This window comes from Anabrus simplex, chromosome 1 (assembly GCF_040414725.1).
Source record: "Anabrus simplex isolate iqAnaSimp1 chromosome 1, ASM4041472v1, whole genome shotgun sequence".
In the NCBI taxonomy this organism is placed as follows: Eukaryota; Metazoa; Arthropoda; class Insecta; order Orthoptera; family Tettigoniidae; genus Anabrus; species Anabrus simplex.
Window position 1 is genome coordinate 503159279 of NC_090265.1, and position 15606 is coordinate 503174884.

Consider the following 15606-nt stretch of genomic DNA (forward strand, 5'->3'; position numbering starts at 1 on the left):
CGCCATAAGACCTATCTGTTTCGATGCGACGTAAAGCAACTTGCAAAAATATGACCAGTAATTTATTTTAGAAATTTTTTGAATATTCGAATACTTATTTTCATAACTTTTACTTTTCTAATCGTAATTCTGAATGTATGCCTTTCATTTATTGTTTATGCACTGGCTTATGCAATATCTATGAAGTTTTGTCCGCGTCTCTACTGGCATGTGTGTGTGTGTAATAAGCAGAAGCTTGGACCATAGCATTTTTCTGAAGTTGAAGTGATAAACCCCAGAAAGCCATTTCTAGGATGACCGAGATTATGATTTTGAACACACTCTTCACTCAGTGATGTTATCTGAGGTGTAGTGCACATCCACATGCCAGTGTCAAATTTGTGACAGTGGTACGGATCGAACTCAGGACATCCGGACGGGGAGCTACTATGCTAATCTCATGACCACTATGGGAGACTTTCTGTATAAGATAACACAGTGTACTCGAAGAAACCCAATAGCTTGAATTTATACTGATGTTTGGAAGATAAAGAACTGTTCTACTCTACAAGAACCTTTTGTTGTTGTGGTGTCTACACTGGTGTGAATGAGTGTTTTTATGCAGAGGTAGTATGAGCAAGAACATAATTGAACGTGAGAACGTTTCAATAAAATATGCATCTGACTCTCATATGTGAAATCAAGGGAAACCTTTTCAAATTACGTTTATCCTATCCTTCATAGAATATAAATCATTCTACCTTCCAAATTGATGGTTGGAATCCGCTTCAATGACTTTAACTTGTCACTGTAATAATTATAGACAGTGGAGTACTGCTCACTACCAGTTGCCTGGTTTACGGGGTACCGTGTCTGTCTCTTTCTCAGATACCACGGATTCGATTCTCGATTCGTTTGAGGATTTGAATGCTGGTTGGTCTGAGGGCTGGAATGGTGTTCTCCCAGCCTCGTGAGGCCAGCTAAGGAGCTATCTGATGCAATGGCCAGGTTTGCAATACGGCTGAGGATGTCGTGTTGGTGACCACGTTGCTTTCAACTATCTACGGACCATCTATCTGGTATATTAAAGTACTGTATATTATGTGCTCCAAGGGAGGGGCGGTATTCACTTATTCTAGGTTAATTCAAATGAATTAGGTTTGAAGGAGAATAAGGGTGCAAATATAACTCCAGTATTTTTTTTTTTTGAAATATTGGCACTTTATTTTATATTTCACATAATACATAATAACATAATACAGTTAACAGCAGGAAATATTAAGGTTTTCTCCCCCCTAAGAACGAAGAAATTGCTCAACCATTGATTATGTTTTCATGTATTTTGTGAGTATTTTATGTACAAAATGCATAGTAATATACAAGTCGAAGTCATGTGGAAATCCCCTTATAATATACAGCTGCGATAGCAAATACCCGAGTTGATTGGAGCGGTCCACAAATCCAATGACATCCAGAAGAAAGGAGTAGAAGAGAGAAATGGAAGTAGACAGAAAGGGGATGTTCCATAATTTGTCAATTGGCACAGCAATGAAGAGTTCGTTCGTGTAATTTATCGTTTAACGTTCCGGGGTTGTATCCCGCAACCCGTTTCTCTTTTGTACGTACAGAAAGGAACTTATCATCTAGAAACAATGAGTACGGTATTGTTTTAAAGATGCCTGAGAGAAATTATTTCGAACAGCAACACTGATCTCACGGGACAGAAGGGACTCTTACTGAATGTTCTGCTCTTTAAATAATGAATGGACTAGGTGTTGCTGCGAGATCGAGCTGCGGGACGTTGGTGGGTGTCGAGAAGAGGACGATTTACTTCCTGCCGGCGGGAATGTCAGAACCTTCGGGCTGGAATCCGTTCTCGTCAGCGACGTAGTTGAGGGTGTGGGTCTGGCCGTCAGGGGTGATCCACGTGATGGAGCCTCGGACAGCGATAGCCTCGTTCTCAGTGCCTGCATTGTTGATGGTGCCAGATTCCTGACGAGCAGTGCCGTCACTTGTACGGAAGCTGAAACATACATCGTACCCATTGTTGACACTATGCATGAACATTTTTTGTACTGGCACTTAAAATAACTTTTATAATAATAATAATAATGTTATTTGCTTTACGTCCCACTAACTACTTTTTCGGTCTTCGGAGAGGCCGAGGTGCCGGAATTTAGTCCCGCAGGAGTTCTTTTACGTACCAGTAAATCTACCGACACGAGGCTGTCGTATTTGAGCACCTTCAAATACCACCGGACTGAGCCAGGATCGAACCTGCAAAGTTGGGGTTAGAAGGCCAGCGCCTTAACCGTCTGAGCCACTCAGCCCGGCAAAATACTTTTATTGGACAAACTTTCCGACATCTCAGCGCCCCTAAAAACTGTTAAAATAGTTACGAAAACAACAGAAGAACATTTTTGATTATAAATTATGAGTTACCAGAGTAGGAGTTCGGTGTCTTTAGCTGGATACTGAGTGATTGTATCAATGAACACCTCTTTATTTATCCACAATGCACCACCAAGCCAACTACTATAGAATACCACTTAATAGTTTAATAAATCCCTCAATATAAGCTTGGCAAGAGGAAGGGTATATGGCCGTAAAACTGTCACCAGTCCACATTTGCGATACAGTAGGAGGCTGCGGTAAAAGCGGCGGAGAAATAAAGAAAAATTAATTAACGGTAAAACTACTGTAAGTTGTAGTGAAAGAAGAGTTCTAGTGGCAATTTTGATTATAAATACCAATTTCGTGGGTAGAGTTAACATATCTTATTATAATTAGTGAATAACTGCTACTAGATATGATGATTTGGTTTATAAATAAAGAATTAATGACACTAGAGATATATTTTTATTAGATCAACGATTTTGGCGATATTTCGGCGAGTTATTCTCTAATGGTGTGTACTGATTTTCCATGTTACTAAGAGTAGGTATGAGCAGTTCCTCGAAAAGGAAGAGGTATGTGTTTCGAATTCGTGTCGTACCATAGTATTTTAATTTGGTTCCAAAAACTAAATGCCATATAGTCAATGGCAGACCTACAGCTCAATTTAACAGTAGAAATCCTAAACATGAAGTTAGAATCGCAGGTTATAACCTGATAATTAACAGAGTGTCTCCACAAGTTCGTGAGTTTTCTGATCATCACTGTTCTTAACCACCATAATGAATTTTTAACAACCACTAGCTTCGAAACTATTTATATAAAAATTAAAATCGTGAATAAATGATTCTAATCAAGTTTCAGCTGGCGAGAGGAATTCCCGTCCAGCACCAAGGTATAGAAACGTACTGATTTGATACGTATCTTGATACCTTCCGACCCTGATGATAGGTTGTGATGCCTGTGGAATCCTTTATTTTCCAACATTATAATATCTTTCACACCGCCTTAGTAGGTCAGGCCACCTGAGAAACTAAGCTACAGTACATTTAAGGCCGGCTGAGTTGACATTAACATTAGAGATGGAAAAGGTTCGCGAGATCTTAGAGCGCCTTTTAGTGTGGCTTTGTTTTATTTAACACATATATTGTCCTCGCAGCTATGAAACAATGTTTAATTATCAAGACATGAAAGATCCTACTTTGTTCCTACCCTTGTTTTATAGCTCTCCTCGCTGGTGGTACATTGGATGCAAGAATATTTATAACGAAATACCTTAAGAGCCAAATTAGGCTCTGTGGTATTCAGAGGCATTCGTAATGAATTGACGGTAGAATTACAGGCAGCCCATTGATAGGAAATACTATTAATAAGGATCCGCTAGTTCTCAGTACGCCTGAGTTCTGAGAGGTACAACAATAGTAATGCCACACCCCTAACGTCTATCAAAATATTTAATACAGGTTTAGGGTACCTGGAACTTTAGGAGACGGCAATTGAGGGGAGTGATACCTCAACACTTTCCTTGACTTAGTAGATTGTGATTCGAATCCCGATCAATGAATCTGTCTTTTAGTACAGGTCAGAATGAACTGGAGCCTCAACCCAAGCGTCCCATTTACGGCTGTGACAATATGGGAGCTACTGCGATACGGGTGGTGTTGAGTAATGACTTTCAGAGCACGACCATTGTGTCTGGATGTTACGAAATACCACTCAACAGGCTCATCGTGTTGCAATAGCACTTTCTGGCAAAGTAAGGAAAGCAAAGGTAAACTATAAATGCATACATTTGGTGGTACTATCTGAGGATCCAACCAACCACCAGGATGAAGACTTAACAAACAGACAGACATACTTCAGGAATATTTCTAAAGTATGTTAAATAACGAAAGAACTGTAATGATATCGGGTTGATAATCCTAACAGTGGGTGTCGAATGATTTTGTGATAGAGATGTTCTCGGAGAAGCTATCAGACTCGCTTTCCTTGAATGAATGCATTCTACTTGTCAAGCATGACACGGTCCTGGAAGAGTTCGTTACGCCCCATTAATACCACTACCGTCAGCCTTGATCTCCATGAAGGGGACCTGCTACCAGTAGGTTACACAACTCGGTGATGTCCTCGCACGCCCACTTTACCTCGTAAATCTGAAGATGCTAGATGCCCCGTAGCGAGCGGCATTTCACTTTCATTCTCTGCGACCGATGATGTAATAAACGCTAGCTTCGCACCTGACACACAGACAGCCTTCCTTGTTGACTAACTGTTTGAGTATTGTACCCTCAAACTTGCCCTCGATTTTGTTTAGCTACTCTGAATTAAATCAATGTTTCAATTAAGGTAATAGGCTAAATATGTGACCCTTTGAAGCAAATTAAGAAATCCACAGTGGCTAGTCTTATAAAGAAGCTTAGTGATTCTCCGAGGAAGTCCTATGTGAGAAGAAGAGTAGTTGTAGGAACCCTATTGCAGGACTCTGAAAGAACGATTTTAACTTTTACGCTTACCATTATCTTTCCGAGCTTCAGTTTTATATCGAAATAAGTCGCTAAGGAAAGATTTTAACTGATACCGATATCCTTCCAATATTCTATGACAATTTATAAGGAATCAGGTTCATCTTTTGTAAAAAAAAAAATACTTCAGTCGAAATATTTAGCAAATATCTGTGATTAAAAAGGCGAATTGCTTGCGTATGACCCAGTACTACAAAAATTGATCACTATGCGGGGCCTCATTCTCGTGTTGGTATCTATTCATTCGCCTCTAGCAAAAGCTACATTATTTTTATCGGTTTTTATAAAACCACATAATTTTTCAGGTGACCCGATAGGCAGCGGGATTCAAATATGATTATTCAGAGTGAAAAAGCAGCAGCGAAGCCACCATGATTTTTATTTCTTACCCGTACGAGTTTAATAGTATTTCTGTACAATATATCTTACCTCCAGTTCCATGGGCCTACACCGATGTTGTCATTGGTCTGCTCGACGATGGTGGCGTCCCTGGGGTTGGCACCTTGGGGAGCGGCAGCGCTCAGAGCAATGACGGCGGCGATGACGAGAAGCTGTGGAAGAATGAGACGTCAATAGATATGTTTATGGGATGTCCTTGATACGTGTTTTAAAACAGAACCAATGGAGATAGATAGACAATATATTTTATCCGGCAGAGATGGGGACATTCGTCCCGGTCTACACTTAACCAGTAAATACTTCAGTAATATGAAATCTGTACCTAACGTGTACTCTTCCGTACTATCTAATAATTTTGCAGAGTACCGGACGAGTGCCTGCGTGGTTTGGTTTACGTTGCAGTCACCTTGCCTTGGGTTCTAAACCCCACTATTGGCAGCCCTGAATATGGTTTCAGTGGTTCCCCATTTTCACACCAAGCAAATGCTGTGGATGTACTGTAATTAAAGCCACGATTGCTTCCCTCCCAGTTCTAACTCTTTCCTAAACCAAATTGCAAACATTTTTCTTTTTTTTTTTTTTTGCTAGGGGCTTTACGTCGCACCGACACAGATAGGTCTTATGGCGACGAAGCAAACATTTTTCAGCTTATCCGAGGTAATTCTGAGATCACTGGAGCCACCTGGTTCACTTTTGGGTTTTGATCGGGGTATAACAGCCGGATAACCTGACACGTGCTTTTTCAGGTAAAAATACGAGCACGAGATTTTTCGGGAATCGAACCTCAGCCGTTCAATTGAAAAGCCACTATACTAATCATGCCCCTATACATAAAATATCCACGGGCGAGTTGGCCGTGCGGTTAGGGGCGCGCGGCTGTGAGCTTGCATCCGGGAGATAGTGGGTTCGAATCCCACTGTCGGCAGCCCTGAAGATGGTTTTCCCATTTACACACCAGGCAAATGCTGGGGCTGTACGTTCATTAAGTCCACGGCCGCTTCCTTCTAACTCCTAGGCCTTTCCTATCCCATCGTCACCATACGACCTATCTGTGTCGGAGGGACGTAAAGCCACTAGCATAAAATATCCAATATAGCACACAATATGCAAAATGAATGGAATACCCGTGGATAGAGGAAAATCATTGTCAGACAAATATCCTGTACTTTTCTCCATTCATGCTAATGCTAGGATTGTCCAATCCTTGATAATAACCTAAGAGCTACTGATTTTCCTTATACTGAATTATTTTACAAAGACGAAAGGAAGCCCGTAGAAAATGAGAGTCCACTGAGATCCTTATCCTGCCGAGACGACTGCTGCCCAGCCAAATGGCCTGCAGATACTCGATACCACGTGGTGAGCGTGATGATATTCTGAAGTGTACTGTTTAGCTTTTGTAACCGAATGTTAATAATTTTACCAATAATAAAAGGTAATACGAAATGAAAAGAAAAAAATACTGAGATTGCAGTATCAAGAGGCAAAAGATTTGACTGGAAATTGCACATCATTGACGCGTAAGGTACGTCTAGGAATGCAATGATGGACAAATTGATAATTGAGTTTTTACTTTTAATAACCTAGCGTATAGACAAATTTTGGAAGGAGAAACTCTTGATGAAGTTGGGAATGACAACCTCGTAACTAATTTTCGCCTCACCTTTAAAACAAAAATAAGCAACATTCTGAGAAAACTCCCAGAGCTTGTAGATTAGATTGTATCACTTATATGTGATTTTACTGAGCAGAATGGGAGTTTAGTGACTTACCAGCTTCATGGTGGTAGTGGTGGTGGTGGTTGTTGTTGTTGTAGCAGGTACTTGACTGTGGTACTGTCAGACTGCGTTGTGAAGATGAAGCTGTCCCCAGGGTTTATATACACCTGTGTCCTCCCCACCAAGTCCCCACTCTACCTGGAGTTCTCGCGGTAACCTTTGCGAGCGTAATGTCCAGTGGGTCGTCGCGGGGTGGCGGCGGTGAAAGGGGGCATTAGGTCATGAAGATGCGCTCCATGGCCCCAAGGCTTAACGGGACCTCATCTTGAAGTGTGGCCAAACATCCGTCACTGATATTACATAGCATTGTGTACCAGATGAAAGGAAAAGTATTCAAAATGTAATTATAAGTCTTTTACCTCAGTCACACTTTCACCATGACGTCCCACGTTCGAACCTCGGCCTCTGTATGTCAAATATTTGGCGAACAGGTGGACGTGAAACAGCTTTCCCGTGGGATTTATTATTTTTCTATATCTCTTTTTCCAGTGCATATCATTTCTTTGTCATCATCCCTGAAGTTTTCAGAAGACATCACCTACAATGTTCCTACCCATTGGGACTATGTAGAACCAGATCTAGTCAAGTGTTAAGCTAGACTAAGGTTTTATTATTGCTATTATTATTATTATTATTATCATAATACCCGTTCCGTTTAAAAATCAACGCCATTTCTGAGCGTTTTAAGTGTTCCGTTGATATTTGTAGGACGATGATAAAGAAGAATGTGGATGTTGTATGAGTGCGAAACTAGGAAGTTGTTTGGATAAGGACTTTTAATCCTTCTGTAAATAAAAGTATTAGCCAGAGAAAGAGAAGGACCCTTCAGAGCTTGAACCTTAAAGACCCTGCAATATCGCAAAGAGAACATCGTCGGATAAGAAAGATGAAAGTAAGGATCCTGGTACATTTAAATGGGCTGGGTTGAATGGCTCCGGTGGTGGACCTCTGGCTTTTTCCAAGCTCGCATGTTCGAACCCGGCCCAGTCCGATGGTAACTGAAGGTGCTCAAAATATCACTCCCATGTCGGTAGATTTAAAGGCACGTTAAAAACCACCTGAGGGACATAATTCTGACACCTCGGCGTCTCAAAACATAATAATAATAATAATAATAATAATAATAATAATAATAATAATAATAATATCATAATACCCGTTCCGTTTAAAAATCAACGCCTTCATTTCTGAGCATATTAAGTGTTCCGTTGATATTTGTAGGACGATTATTATTATTATTATTATTATTATTATTATTATTATTATTATTATTATTATTATTATTATTATTTCCATCTCCTTTTCTGAGTAGCCAGCGTAGTGGCTCGCTATTCAGAAGACCACGGGATCGATTCCCGGCCGGACCGGGGATTTTAATCTTAAATATTTAACTGCCATGGCTCCAAGGCTGGGGTTTATGCTGTCCCCAGCATTCCTGCAACTCACACACCACACACAACACTATCCTCCACCACGAAAATACGCACTTTCCCATATGACAAAGATGCCGAACACCCTCATCGAAGGGTCTGCCTAACACGAGGTACAATAGCCACACGGAATTATTATTATTATTATTATTATTATTATTATTATTATTATTATTATTATTATTATTATTATTTGTTCGTATCGGTCCCAGTGCTCCTTCACTCGTTGCCAGTGTTGCTCTTTTCTTTCCTCTGTCCACGTCTTTCCCGTCTTCAACTTTGGCCTTTCTTGAAAACCCTGGCGGTCTTTTAGTTTTTTCCTGAGTGGGTTGCGTTCTTGTATACTGTATCTTCATGAGTGATCTCCATCTCCTGTAGGTCCCTTTCCATCTCCTCGAACCAAGTTGACTGGGTCTTCTTATCTTTAAAATAGTTAAAGATGCGGTTCGATAATCGTGTGGTTTTCAGTCTTAGCAAGTGGCCATAAAATGCAATTCTCCTTCTCCGCATGACATCAGAGATCTTCTGGACGTGAGTATACAGCTCAGAATTATGCCGACGTCTATATTCATCTTTGTCTTTAATTGGGCCAAGAATTTTCCTTAAGGTCGTTCTTTCTTTCTTTCTTTCTTTCTTTCTTTCTTTCTTTCTTTCTTTCTTTAATTTCCAATTTCTCTATCAGGTCTTTCTTGTTCTTGACAAATTATTATTATTATTATTATTATTATTATTATTATTATTATTATTATTATTATTATTATTATTATTATTATTATATGCTATTTGCTTTACGCCGCACCGACACAGATATGTCTTACGGCGACGATGGGACAGCAAAGGGCTAGGAGTAATAAGGAAGCGGCCGTGGCATTAATTAAGGTACAGCCCCAGCCAGCATTTGCCTGGTATGAAAATAGGAAACCACGGAAAACCATCTTCAGGGCTGCCGACAGTGAGGCTCGAACCCACTATCTCCCGATTACTGGATACTGGCAGCACTTAAGCGACTGAAGCTATTATTATTATTATTATTATTATTATTATTATTATTATTATTATTATTATTATTATTATTATTATTATTGAAGGAACTAGACAGGAAAAGCGATTGTATTAAGAAGGAGATGGGAGTAACGATTATGCCTTAGCAAATTCAGTTTAGAATCATTATTATTTTCAGTTTAAACATAACTCTTTTTGGAACTTCCATTTCAATGAAACGTATTATTTAAGGGATATGTAATCTTTTATAGTATCAGGAAAGGCGTAAAAATGTCATCTAGCTCTTCGTGCTTATCTAAGAATAGCGCACATTAACGGCCTGAAGATGGTTTTCCGTGCTTACCCATTTTCACATCAGGCAAATGCTGGGACTATACCTTAAATAAGGCCACGGCCGCTTCCTTCCCACTTCTAGCTCTTTGCTGTCCCATCGTCACCGTACGACCTAACTGTGTCGGTGCGACGTAAAGCAACTTGCTAGAAACAAATTCTACAACTCGAGCATTTACGTAACCAGATAGTCCAGAGGATCCCAAATTTTATCTCATGCTGGCATCTTTTTAAACCACCTGATTTTACGTGGCACCTATCAAGCAACATTAATTACGAAGTTGAACCGAAATCATAAGAATTGCAAATTAATAACCGAAAAATTTAAATAAAATTAGGCCTATTTTTTCGACCGGGTAAACACACTATCGTTATTTATCTACAACATACATATGTACTAGTGACTTTTCTGCTATGGCGAGTGCAAACCCAGTGAAATGTGGATGTTTGAGAATACTGAGTGACAAAATGCGTGCACCAGACTTGACGTAAAACATCTGTCAATTTCACCAACCACATGCAAGTCATTAAATGTTTCTCCAATCATGCCACTTAACTTTTTCATGGCATTGTTAAGGAAATACAGTTATATGAATAACGTTTCAATGCTATTGTATTGTGGATATGTGGTGTTGTGTTTTGTATCTTCTTAAAGATATATACAAGGGTGGCACACCCATAAAGCATGCATAGGAGTTCCCTAGTGTCGTTAACTGTTTGCAGTTATATCAATTTATTGTTAATACTACAAATGTCAAGGGAGATTTCTATTTGTTTTGCCGCAAATTCTGTGTTGACTTCGCAGCACCGTTGGCATTAAAACACGGCACCCCAGGGTTCGGTGGTACCCACATTGAAAAGCTCTGATATACTGTAGCCTAAAGCAGGTTAAAATAATAGGCAAAGTAGAACTTCTACTAACATAAAACACAGTATCACAAAACTTTTACAGGACACGTAAACAGTTATATATTTACCAGATGGCTGCACTAGCCTACGGCATGTGAACGAGTCAGTTAATCTTTCGTTCATCATTCGACTAATTTATAAATAATATCTGTCCTTTCATGGATAGCGCAAACTGTTTGAATGTTGTGTTGTGTCTTGAACTGAGCATAATGTTATTTAAATATTTTGTATACAGTGTACGCAATAGTAGCAGAATGTACTTGTAGGCGGGTCGAAGGTTGATGATGTCACTTATTGCTGTTTGTATCCTTCGTTGACGTGAAAATTTTAAGCAGCAACCTTCGCACATCCTAGTGTCCAGCTGAATTAGCAATACATACCTGGAACTGTCCAAATACCGTACCCAGTCGATCAACGCTCGGCAGACAGCTACTCAGGAATGCGTGTTTCAACACATAAAAGTCGAATTTCCCAAAAAAATCATAAGAGTTAAAAATAAAATACACATCTTCGCGGTTTGGATCGCATTACTGTCAGCTTGCATTAGGGAGATAGAGGGTTCAAACCCCACTGTCAGCTGCCCTGAAGGTGGTTTTCCGTGGTTTGCTATTTTCAAACAAGGAAAATTCCATGACTGTACCTTAATAAAGGCCACGGTCGATTCCTTCCCATAGCTAGCAGTTGCCTATCCCATCGTTGCCAAAAAGACCTAACTGTGTCGGTGCATCTTAAAAGCAAATTTAAAAATGCACATGACGTTTCTTTTATAGAAAACTAAATTGCAAGTACGGATGCTTGACTTTATTTTATGACAAGCTGTAGTGCTTGGCATTCCTCGGCTACTTATTTGAATGTATAATTTTAGTATTTGGATTAGGCCTACCTGTTTGAAATGATTTTCTTTAGATTTCTTTATTTTAACTTTGATTGATAGTTAAAGAATCCTTTTGTAGATTTATAAATATTGTTGTAACTTGAGATTATTTTGTTTCGCGTTAAAAAAATTCTTTGACGCACCCTAGATTGTCTCGGAAGTAGCTGATCCTTTCAAACAAATAATAAAAATAAGTTGTAAATGTACGTGTCTAAGCGTCGCGCCTAAGGTATGAAGCACACGATTCCAACTGCTCTTTGGACTGTCACCTATCAACGTGGGGACCCCTATAAGTAGGGATCCAACACTCCTCTCCGTCATTTCTGTCATTTTCTATTTCATCTCTTCTGAATTCCCATGCCGATGGAGGCTGAACTTGGACTTAAACGGCATCCGGAGTGTAGCAATTCATCTCATCGACCCCAAAACTATGGATTCGGCACTAATATCGATCGTCCTCTATTATTTTTACATGTCATCCCCTCCTCTGGGCGTGCTATGGATGTCTTACTTCAGAATATTTTTTCGAGATATTAAGTCAAATGTGTACCAAGTTTGCTTGAGAATTATGCTGGAACATACACACACACATGCATAATCTTGGTCATTTTCAATATTTTTCCATCCCTTCCAAGCCTCATGTCCATGGGGGTAGGAACTTGGACTTAAAATGACGTGTGGAGTGTCACTATTCATCTCAGCAACCCATAAAATCTATGGATACTACAATAATATGGGTCGTTTCCTATTATATTTATATTTCACCCAATTTCCACCCCCGCCCCCAGGGATACTGGTGGTGATTTACCCCCAGAGTACTTTTTTCCACTTAGCAAGTCATATGTGCACCAAGTTTTGGTTGGGAGCTTTGCTGGAACATATACGCGTGCATCCATAGTCCCGGCCATTATGGATTATACTTTTTCAACTCTTCTCAATCGCCATGCTAACGGAGACTGAACCTGGACTTAAACTGCATTCAGAATGTCAAAGTTCACCTCACCAACTCAGAAAACTACGTATTTGACACTAATATTGGCTGTTTTCAATTATTTTTACATGCCAACTCCTCCTCACCCCCTCCCCAAAGGATGCTAGTGGTGTCTTAACTTTGTTATTTATTTTTTTGGTTAAGCTTGGTTAAGAGGTATACTGAAACATACACACACATACATCCATAATCACGGTTATTTTGGACATTATTGTTCACCCCTTCTCAATCTCCATTCCGTTTGGGGCTGAAGTATGACTTAAATGGCATCCAGAGTCTCATAGTCATCCTGGAGACCCCGAGAACTATGGATTCGTCACTAATATCGATCGTTTTCGGTTATGGTTTACACTTTACCCCTTCCCTATGGATGTTAGTTGTGTCTTACCTCCATAGTCCTTTTTTCAGATAGTAAGTCACAAGTGTACGAAGTTTGGTTAGGAACTATTCTGAAACATACGTACATTCATCCGAAATCTCAGTCAGACGTTGCCGTGGTCATTAATTCATTCATATCTTAGAACGGGTGTTGTGTTGTGCCAGTATCTGCATACCGGCTGGTTTTAGGTCCTGAAAGCATGGTTTTCGGTCCCGTAGAAGACTTACCAAGTTTTGTTCTTCGCGTCGTGAGGCTTAAAATGGGCTTGGTGTCGTTCTTGTACGACAAATTCGATGCTATATTGCCCTATGTTAATGTGCCAAAGGGCCTAAATGTAGGGACTGGAGGGGGCTATTAAAATTTCTTGTTGACAGGGTTACCCGTAGGGTCCTAAAAGGTAAGTATACAGCATCTGGTTCAGATTGGTGGGTCGATATGAATTTTTATAAGGAACGGACAGACAGACATTTTGTTGTTATATATATATACTGTAGATGGATGGAGCCTAGATATTGTTGAGATTTAGAAAAATTAGAATAGCTTTATATTTGAAAGTAATGTCTGAGTTACATCCATACCAAGTTTCAACTCCGTTCGTCTAGTAGTTCAGGCGTAATTGAGCGAGAAATGAAGCGACACCAACTGATTTCAAACTAGTAAACGATTTTTAAAATAATTTTTCAATATTATATTTTTCAGATCAATATCTTGGAACAAAACATAGCAGAATTTACCCATCGTTTAGTCTCACACCTCTTAGAATTAAAAAATTAGTATAACCTTCTTCGCCTTGGTCTCTCTCTACTTCTTTTAAACTCCAAAGAGCGCGCTATTATTCTCCTAGCTAACCTCTCCTCCTCCTTTCGCCTCGCATGATCCCATTATCAAGCCGGCTGGTACGTACAGCGCATTCCTGCCATTCTTTACACCTGTTTGTACCAGCAATCATGCCTGTTACTTCTAATTTATGAATGAGGTATCCTGAGTTCACTCACGTACAGCAAAGGCTGTCTGAAAGCAAAGCTATGTGAAAATTGTTTCTTCCGATATTCCGGCAGTCACTAATATTCAGCATTTTGTATAGTAACGTTGGTATTTGTAACGTTCTTATGTAACGCGTTTAATTGGCTTTGTGCTTAGTATCACTATTTTTTTAAATTTGCACACGTATAATGTTCTAGGTTTCGAATTTCAAATTACTATTGCGTGTTTAAATAGTAAATTAAATGGGAAGTCGTAAATTTAGTGTCATTTCTTCCAGATTTTTGAGTAGCTTTGCAGTTTGTAGGCCTCGAGAAGTTGCCCTGTTAGACATTTGATGTCAATTAGGAAAGTTAATTTATTAAGGAATTGTTTTTGTTGTAGTAAACCTCTACATAGGCCGATGTACTTTCACAATACCCTGTAAGAATTGCCCGTTATCGCCTTCGTATTCAATAAACTTTTGTCATTTGCTATGCTCACGTTACCGTGGTCTAAGAGTAAGTTACGGTGCGATTTTTTGTAAACAGTTTCGCAAATATTATATTTCGAAATCAAACAGAGTTATTTATGTGAAATATCTTGCTGAGAATATTTTGTACAAACTTTCATGGAATTCCAACCAGCGGCTTAGACGTGATGCCATTTCGGAAAGCAGAGAGAAAATATTATTTAAATAAAAATAAATTCAACATAGTTGTTATCCAACTCCTGTTCCGTTCCTCTTCAGGGTCAGGTATGAAGTCAGGTGAATATTCTTAGCGAGATTTTACGACGTCAACCTCATCAGAAGAGTCAATGAGATGAAATGAATAACGTGATATATGTTTGTATGAAGGGAGTGGGTGCCAGGTGCTGGCAATAGCCTACTTCTGTTGGAAAACACCAAGTAGTTTGCTCAATGATTAACGTCATCATCCGACGTACGAATCACCATCAACAGCCTTATATGAACTCACTCCATATGAGTACTGTAGAAAGGTTTTCAACAGAATTCAGGCTGTTGGTACGCAATTTAGTGATTATACAACCTGTGACAATAAAGTTCGGTGAATAGTACTGTACTATCAACATAGATGAACAATGCACGACAGTGACCTTACTGTCCTTCGAAATAGTCCCCTCCCAGAACTATGCACTGCTGAAATCGGCGATACATGTCCTGGACACTTTGCAAGATGGCTTCCTTTGGGTCGTACCTGAGACACCAGGTTTCATCCTCAGTGACGATACAGTTCAAGAAATTAGATATCGCATCCGCCGTTTCGACAAAAGCCTCTAAACGTGCCTGCTTCTGATCGTCAGTCAAGTGATGTGGCACAAGACGAGAACACGTTTTCCTCTTCCCTAACTTCTGGGTAACGATTTGTCGCACGGATTCTCGTTTAATCTGCAGTTCATCCGCTGTCATGCGCACAGTTAATCTCCGATCGTTCTTGATTAATGTCCTCACCTTCTCAATGTTTTCGTCACTGACGGCGGTCGCTGGTCTTCCACTACGGGGGTTGTCAGAAACACTTTCCCGGCCTCCTCGAAAATGGGCGAACCACTCGTACACACACTTCAAGGACAGTGCTTGATCTTCATAAACACGTACCAGCATCGCATGCGTTTATTTCGGTGTTTTGTCAAGCTTAA

The 15606-nt window shown here is 39.8% G+C and overlaps 1 protein-coding gene across 1 annotated transcript; it reads right to left on the reverse strand.

The window, feature by feature from the left end:
- Positions 1-1182: 1182 nt before the first annotated feature.
- LOC136868081 (endocuticle structural protein SgAbd-6) lies at positions 1183-7192 on the reverse strand. The gene is made up of 3 exons (XM_067144751.2): positions 7067-7192; positions 5325-5446; positions 1183-2002 (listed from the first exon to the last, which is right to left on the reverse strand). Exons 1-3 carry the CDS (start codon positions 7073-7075, stop codon positions 1807-1809), a joined length of 327 nt encoding a protein of 108 aa, XP_067000852.1. The 5' UTR covers positions 7076-7192; the 3' UTR covers positions 1183-1806.
- Positions 7193-15606: the final 8414 nt, after the last annotated feature.

Excerpts from the sequence above, each read along its gene's own strand:
- LOC136868081 (XM_067144751.2), bottom strand. Across the intron at positions 2,003-5,324 it reads GTAGGCCCATGGAACTGGAG|CTTCCGTACAAGTGACGGCA; the intron begins GTAAGATATATT and ends TGTATGTTTCAG.